The sequence below is a fragment of the Orycteropus afer genome, unplaced genomic scaffold, assembly GCF_000298275.1.
Source record: "Orycteropus afer afer isolate SDZICR_OR568_19922 unplaced genomic scaffold, OryAfe1.0 scaffold00751, whole genome shotgun sequence".
NCBI classification, from domain to species: domain Eukaryota; kingdom Metazoa; phylum Chordata; class Mammalia; order Tubulidentata; family Orycteropodidae; genus Orycteropus; species Orycteropus afer.
In genome coordinates this window covers 233,090-239,781 of record NW_006922338.1, presented here as the reverse complement: position 1 = coordinate 239,781, position 6,692 = coordinate 233,090, and the positions used below count along the sequence as shown (strand labels likewise).

Here is a 6,692-nt window from a genome sequence, read left to right as displayed (position 1 = left end):
CCGCAGGCGTTGGTCCCAGCGGGTAGCCCACAGGCCACACACTGCCGCCCTGGCGCGGGGAAGAGCCTCTGGACGGGGCAGCCCTGTTCTCACCTGTGTCTGGGGTCTGGTCCTTCTGAGGGGCCCCACAGGCCTCTGTGCGGCCACTGAGTAGGGAGGCCTGCCCAGTCGCCATAGCAATACTGAGGGCCGGCCCAGCAGGGCAGCCCCACAAGCCGGCCAGCCCCGGCAGTCCCTCTGCTGCTAACGGGCCCTGCCTGACCCTGGAGGCCTTGCCTGGGGTGGGGGCTCACCCCGGGGTATCTGCTCCCCGCCGGGATCCCCACTCGAGGGCCCGTCACTTGTACATGTCACCGAGTGCCTTTGACACAGCCTGTCCCTTGCCTGCCACTGTGTGAATCTACGGCAAGGACCATCTCCCAGGGACAGCCACCCCACAACCCCTGCACCCCGTGTAAATATGTACATTTCTCAGGCAGGGCTGGCGGGCAGCCGCCCGTGCTGTTCTCATGCGCTGACTTGTACAATGGTCTTTTCAAAGGTACTTGGATAATAATGAAATAAAACGTTTGTAAACCTTCTGGCCTGTGGGTGGGTGTCCTGTCTGCTTCGAGGCTGCGACGTGCCAGCCTAGCTCCCTGCTGGTCTGGCACACGTTGCCCTGTCACCGAGCCAAGCCCTGGCCAGGAACGTCACACCTGCTCTGTGGGTCACAAGGTTCCTGTGGCTTTGCCCACAGCTGCCCAGTGTCGGCATCCACCTGGGAGGCTGAGGTTCAAGCCACGGGCGGGAGGCAGGACTGAACCCGTAAGCACACGCACAGCCAGGCAGGACAGGGCTTTTTATTCACCACTGGACAGGCAGGCCCACCACCGGGCGGCGGGGCCACAGGGGTGTGGGGAGGCAAGGAGGGTCTTCACATGGCGATGGGAGGGCACCGGCAGTTGGCTACAACTCCTCCTTGGGCATGGTGCTGGAGTTGGCCGTCTCCTGGAAGGGTCCCAGACACCCTGCTCAAGAGCTCCACCCATGGCCTGCACCCAGCAGCTGAGCCCCCCACCCTAGAGATCTGGCCAGAGGCCCAACAGCCTCATGTGGGGCACCCACCGGGAAGGGGGGTTTAGGCTCCTCGGAGGGCTCCGTGGGCAGCTCGCCCCCATTGTCTAGGAACTTGGAGAAGGTCTCCAGGTCTCTGGTGCTCTTGTATTCGATCACCTGAGAGGAGAGACCAGGGACCTGGAGGCCATGTCCCATCCTGACGCCTCCAACCATCAGCATCCCTTGATGTGCCCCACCCTCTGAGATCACACCCCTCCCAGGTTTCACCCACTGAAGCCACACTCCTTCCAGTCTCTGTTCGACCCTCTGAGGCCACGCCCCTCCCAGACTCTGTCCAATCCACTGGGGCCATGCCCCCAGTTCTGTCCTATGCAAGCTCTGTCCCTCCCAGGCTACACATTGTCCTCCAGGCCCCGCCCTATCAGGCAGCAATGGACCAAGGGCCAGGCTAGGCAGACAAAGGGGGTTCCTGTCCACTGTCCACCCTCACCTTCCGACCTGGCCCTGCTGGGAAGTACTTGAGCGTGGGAAAGCCATGCACAGCAAAGGCTTCCAGCTCATTGGCCGTTGCGTCCAGCTCGGCAATGACTATGTCCTGACGGTCGCTGTACTTCTCGGCCAGTGCCTTCCAGGCCGCAGCCATCTCCTTGCAGTGGGTGCACCACGGGGCATCTAGGGCAGGGGGACGTGGCACTGGCCTCCGGGGTCTGCCCGCCAGCCTGCTTGCTGTCCACCCCCACCCACCAGAGGCACTCACAGAACTTGACAAACACATTCTTGGTCTCGTCGAAAGCCACCTGCTCAAAATTCTTGCCGACAAGAGTCTTGACAGGCTGCTGGTCCCAGTCGGGTGGGATCTCTTGACTCAGGCGGTAGGGCTGGGGACCAGGCCAGGCATGGTGTTGGCGGGTGCTCTGCAGGGCAGGTGTCCCTGCCCAATTAGGCCCATGGTGCTGGGTACGCAACTGACCTTGATTTCACCATTGAAGACCGAGTGGCAGAAGGCCGAGACAGCGGCCGCGGTGATCTGCCCCCCGTCCGCAGGTGCGTACTTCTTGGTGGTCTCGATGTTGACAAGGCGCAGGGTGGGGGCCTCCTGGGCCTTCAGGCCAAAATACTGCAGCACATGGTCATTGTCCATGTCCACGTCCACCACCACGAACAGCACCTGGCCAGCAGGAGTCGATATTAAGCATCATGCCAGCCGGCCAGCCCACCCCTCCTGGCCCCCCAGTACCTGCCCCCGGAACGGGGGAGCCGCCTCCCTGAAGCCTGCCAGGAGCTCCCTGTGCGAGGCCAGTGTCTGGTTGATGAACAGCAGTAGGTGGTTGAGGATCCTGGCAGCGAAGATCTTAGGGGACGTCTGCAGGGGAGGCAAGCTTGTAGGGTGGCTCCTGTGAGCCCAGGCTCCCTGAGGCCACCAGCCCCGGCACCTGCAGCCTGACTCACCTGCCTGTTGAACTCTGTGACTAAGTGCATGCTGTGTGTGAGGAGGAAGCGCGACAGATCGCCCTGGTCCAGACCAAGCTCCTCATCCACGGGGAAGTCGGCCCGACCCTCGTCAAACTGGGTCACACTAGCCAGTCAGTGGGAGCCACAGCCCTGACCCCCCCCCAGGACCCCCACCCGGCTCCGACCCCCCCAGGAGCCCCACTGGCCCTGACCCCACCTTCTTGAAAAGGACCACAGTGTCCTTGGTGAGGCCGAACTTCTGGAAGAGCTGCGGCCGGTCAGTGAGGCCAAAGGTCAGTTCCAGAGCATCCTGGGCCAGGGCCAGGAAGGTGGCCACATCCTTGTCCTGCAGGTCCTACAGCCCAACCCTGTAAGACTGGCTGGTGCCTCAGGCCGACTCCCAGGCCCGGCCCCCACGCCTCCGGCTCACTTGGAAAAAGCCGATGACCACGATGTCCTGGGTGTGCATTAGTTCCTGGGCACCCTCCTCATCCTCCAGCTGTGTGGCACTGGGTCCCACGCGCCTCTTCAGCCACTTGGCGATGCCCTCAGCCTCCAGGGGGCCTGCCGAGGGGGCCTGCTCAGCCTGGGCATGCCCCATGTCAGCCCCTCACCCCCACCAACCCCCCACCTTATGCTGGCCCCCACACCTGTGTACTCCTCAGGGTGTGTCCGGTTCCCATCTCGGAAGAACTTGAACGTGGGGTACCCAGTCACTCCAAACTCCTGGGTCAGTTCTGGCTCCGCAGGCCCGTCCACCTTGGCCAGGGTAGCCCTCACGGACTCTGCTGCCAGCAGTGTGGCCGCCTTGCTGTACTCAGGGGCCAGCGCCTTGCAGTGCCCACACCCTGGGGCATCTGGGGGAGCAGGGCTGAGAGTGGGCCCCTCAGCCTCCCTGGCCCCAGCCCCTCCACACCGCCTGGCCACAGCCTGTGGCCCCTGGCGTCTCAAACCGCAGGGGACAGGCACATTGTCCATACACCTTCCTCAGCAGCCACCTCCCTTGGCCACAGTGGAGACCAAACACAACCTCTGGAGACCCTGACCCCCTTTCCTCAAGGCACAATGCCGCTCGGGGGCTAGGGGCTTAGAGCAATGATCTCCTAAGAGCATGAGCCCTGTTCCTAAGGTGGGGATGACAAGTGTGACCGCTGGCGGGGGCCAGCTCAGAGTGGACTGGCTGTGTGACGTAGACCATGTGTGGCCACAAAGCCAGAAGAGCTCTCAGTTTGCAGCCCTGCCTTGGGGCCTCCAGGCCACCAGACCAGGGAGAGGGCGGCACCATATGCAGGGGATTGAGTGGGCTCTTGTCCCTGGGTCTTGCTCTGTCCCTGTGTGGTCCCTGTCCGCCCCAAAGCTGCCTCTGAAGGAGCCCAGCCGAGCACAGGAGCCAGCAGGGAAAGGTGGCCCCTTGCTGTCTGCATGCCTAGGTCAGCCCCTAGTAGCAGCGGCGTCCCCGACTCACAGAACTCCACCAGGAGGGCTGGGTGCGTCTGCAGGGCCAGGCCCAGGGTGTGCCTGCTCAGCACCAAGACCCCATCCTCCTCGGGGACGCCCTCCGGGACCTGCTCCGGGGCCTCTCCTGAGGGCTCCCCGGGCTCTGGCTCCTGGCCCCGGGAGCCTGAGGCCTTGAGCAGCAGCAGCAGCAGCAGTGCAGGCAGCAGCTTGCAGTCCATGGCGGTGCCGCGGCCCAGGCGCAGGTGCAGATAAGGGGGCCGGGGGCCAAGCGGCGGCCGCCACGTGGCACGCAGGCCCACGCAGTGGGAGATAAGGCAGCAAGGCCCCCCCCTGCAGGGAGGGGGAGGCAGAAAGAGGCGACACGAAGGCACCAAGACCGGTGAGGTGACGTTTAATGGGACAGTCATGGGGTCCCGGGCTGGGTGAGGGGTCAAGGGCAGGATCACTGACCGAGGGGGCTGGGAAGCACTTGGGGGTCCATGTGCAACAACTGAGCAAGGAGGGGGAACAAGGACCAAATGGGATGGCCTGAGGGGCGGGGCTCAGTCCTGCCAGTCCTTGCCAATGCGGAGGCCCCACTCCCAGGACAGGTGGACCACCCGGTCGTCGTCTGTGAAGCAGGATGACACCACGTAGATGCCCCTCGCCAGCACGCCCCGTGGCACCTCCTCCGCTGGAGTCAGGAACTCGTACTCCTGTGCGCTGGGGCCGTAGCTGCCCACCATGTTCACGGCCCTGTCCACTGCAGAGGGAGAGGCCGTCAGGGCTCTGTGGGCCCACAGCCCTCGGCCCTGCCGTGTCCCTGAGCCTGCCCTCACCTCTCAGACCCTTGCGGTAGGTGTGATGCAGGCACTTGAGACCACAGACGATCTCCTTATTGACCTGTGGGGACAGAGGGTGTGGGGTCCCTGGGGTGCTGGGCTTATGGCTGGCTGTGCCTGCCCCCCCCATGCAGCCACCCTCATCCTCACCTTGAAGGTGATCTTCACTGTGTAATCTACACCCTCCTTCAGGACAAACACCCGGTTCTTCAGCACAGCCAGGTCCCCTGTTAGGAAACTTGGGTCTGAGCTGTTAGGGTGGTCCAGACCCTTCCCTAGGAACCCCAGGCAGGGGGCCATGAGGTCCCTGGAGATGGGCTTGAGGACTTGGGTGTGGAGGTTCTCGGAGGGCCACGGTGACAGGTCTGTGCCCCAGATAGCAGGGTGTGGCTGGCCTTGCCCCCGTGAGGCCCCCACCTGGGGCCCCAGCGTTGAGGTGTCCTTACCTGAGAGGTCCATGGTGATGGGCCCCGGGGCCTGCTCGGACAACAAGGTCAGCCGCAGCACCTGCACGTTGGGCAGGCTGGCGTCTGAGGAGGAGAAATGGCTGGTCACAGGGTCACAGGATGCCCTGCCCCCCACAGTGCCTTCCCCCTTCCTGTGCTCAAGCCCTCCCATACCTGCCACCGGCGGCAGGGGCCCCAGCAGCGCCTGCTTGTACTTGGTCAGGCTCCCATCGTTGAGGTCCAGTTCCTGGAGCTCTTGAAGGCTCTTCCACCCTGGGGCCTGGTACCCCAGCACGGCCTCGTCCAACACCTCGTCCTGGGGCAGCTGGCCACCCTCCTTGTCCGTCAAGAGGACTGGGGTCGGGGAAGGTGTGTGAGCAACGGCCACCAGCCGTCTGGCCATCTGCATCTCCCACTGCCCAGTGGGACTGTCTCGGGGATGGGGATGTACCAGGTAGGGCTCTCAGGGGTCTCTAGGCCCAGGTCCCCACATCATCCCCTCTGGAAGGGCTCCATGCATCCCCAAGGACCAGGCCGGTGGCATCCTGGGGGCATCAGCTGTCCTGCTCCTGGCCCGGCTGTCCACCCAAAGCCTGTCCCTGACTCTGAAGCCAAAGACGGGAGAACAAAGACCCTGAATGGGAACAGCTCCCAGGAGCCAGGTGGCCACTGCAGCAGAGTGGTGACCCTTCTGGGTTGGTATTGGGCATTGACTTCTGAGGTCCTTCCAGAACAGAAGCTCTGTCTTCTCCACGGTCTCTGGGAGGTTCCAATGCTGTGGGCTACTTCCCACAATGCCCTAGAACACCTCTGGGTGCCTTCCCACAATGCCCTAGAACACCGCCTTCCCACAGTCCTAGAGTCACAGTGCTCCAGAGGAGAGGGCTCTCTTTAAACTCCTTGGCTCACCCTCTGGGGCCACTTCCCATGGTGCCCTTGGCTGGGAGTCATCAGGAGCCTTCCCCAGGGTCCTATGAGGTCCTCCCCATAGTGCCTTGGGCAGCGGCCAAGGGTGCCTCTGAGCCCCTTCCCATGGTGCCATGGGGCAGCGGTCAAGGGTGCCTCTGAGCCCCTTCCCATAGTGCCTTGGGCAGGAGCCGCTCAGCCCTTCCCACGTTCCTGAGGCCCCTCCCATAGTGCCTGGAAGAGAGGTCTTCTTGGACCTCTTCACACAGCACTCCAGGCCCCTTCCTGTATGACCTGGGGCAGAGGACAGGGGCCTCTGAGCCCCTTCCTACTGTCCTCCCACAGCCTCACGCCCTGACCCAGTGCCAGCCCCACCCGAGGGAGAGGGATCCCAGGGCCAGGTTCCCATGGGGAGAGAGTCCCCCTGTCCCCTTGGCTTCGTAAACAAACACGTCTGCTCCAGGCTCCCTTCCCCACTGGGGGCTGGCGCTTGAAGAAGCCCCCTCACCCCAGGCAGAGCTCAGCCTAGGGGCCGCGCCACGAGGTCCCC

At 63.8% G+C, this 6,692-nt stretch overlaps 2 protein-coding genes across 2 annotated transcripts in view; both read right to left on the bottom strand.

Annotated features, from left to right (window-relative positions):
• Positions 1-948: 948 nt before the first annotated feature.
• On the bottom strand, positions 949-4,187 carry PDIA2 (protein disulfide isomerase family A member 2). Its single transcript, XM_007957475.1, has 11 exons — positions 3,977-4,187; positions 3,162-3,368; positions 2,942-3,075; positions 2,729-2,866; positions 2,509-2,625; positions 2,297-2,422; positions 2,030-2,227; positions 1,817-1,937; positions 1,550-1,731; positions 1,108-1,215; positions 949-990 (listed from the first exon to the last, which is right to left on the bottom strand). The coding sequence occupies exons 1-11, from the start codon at positions 4,185-4,187 to the stop codon at positions 949-951; spliced, it is 1,584 nt and encodes a 527-aa protein (XP_007955666.1).
• Positions 4,188-4,511: 324 nt separating this feature from the next.
• Positions 4,512-6,692, bottom strand: part of ARHGDIG (Rho GDP dissociation inhibitor gamma) — a 4,780-nt gene continuing 2,599 nt past the window's right edge. Inside the window, exons 2-6 of the mRNA XM_007957474.1 lie at positions 5,411-5,590; positions 5,237-5,320; positions 4,941-5,017; positions 4,788-4,851; positions 4,512-4,711 (exon numbers count right to left, since the gene is read on the bottom strand). Of these exons, the coding sequence (XP_007955665.1) occupies positions 4,512-4,711; positions 4,788-4,851; positions 4,941-5,017; positions 5,237-5,320; positions 5,411-5,590 (605 nt within the window). The remainder of the gene's footprint in view (positions 4,712-4,787; positions 4,852-4,940; positions 5,018-5,236; positions 5,321-5,410; positions 5,591-6,692) is intronic.

Excerpts from the sequence above, each read along its gene's own strand:
- PDIA2 (XM_007957475.1), bottom strand. The coding sequence starts at position 4,187 with ATGGACTGCAAGCTGCTGCCTGCACTGCTGCTGCTGCTGCTGCTCAAG. Across the intron at positions 3,369-3,976 it reads AGCCCTCCTGGTGGAGTTCT|ATGCCCCAGGGTGTGGGCAC; the intron begins GTGAGTCGGGGA and ends CTGCTCCCCCAG. Across the intron at positions 1,938-2,029 it reads TCTTCAATGGTGAAATCAAG|CCCTACCGCCTGAGTCAAGA; the intron begins GTCAGTTGCGTA and ends CCTGGTCCCCAG.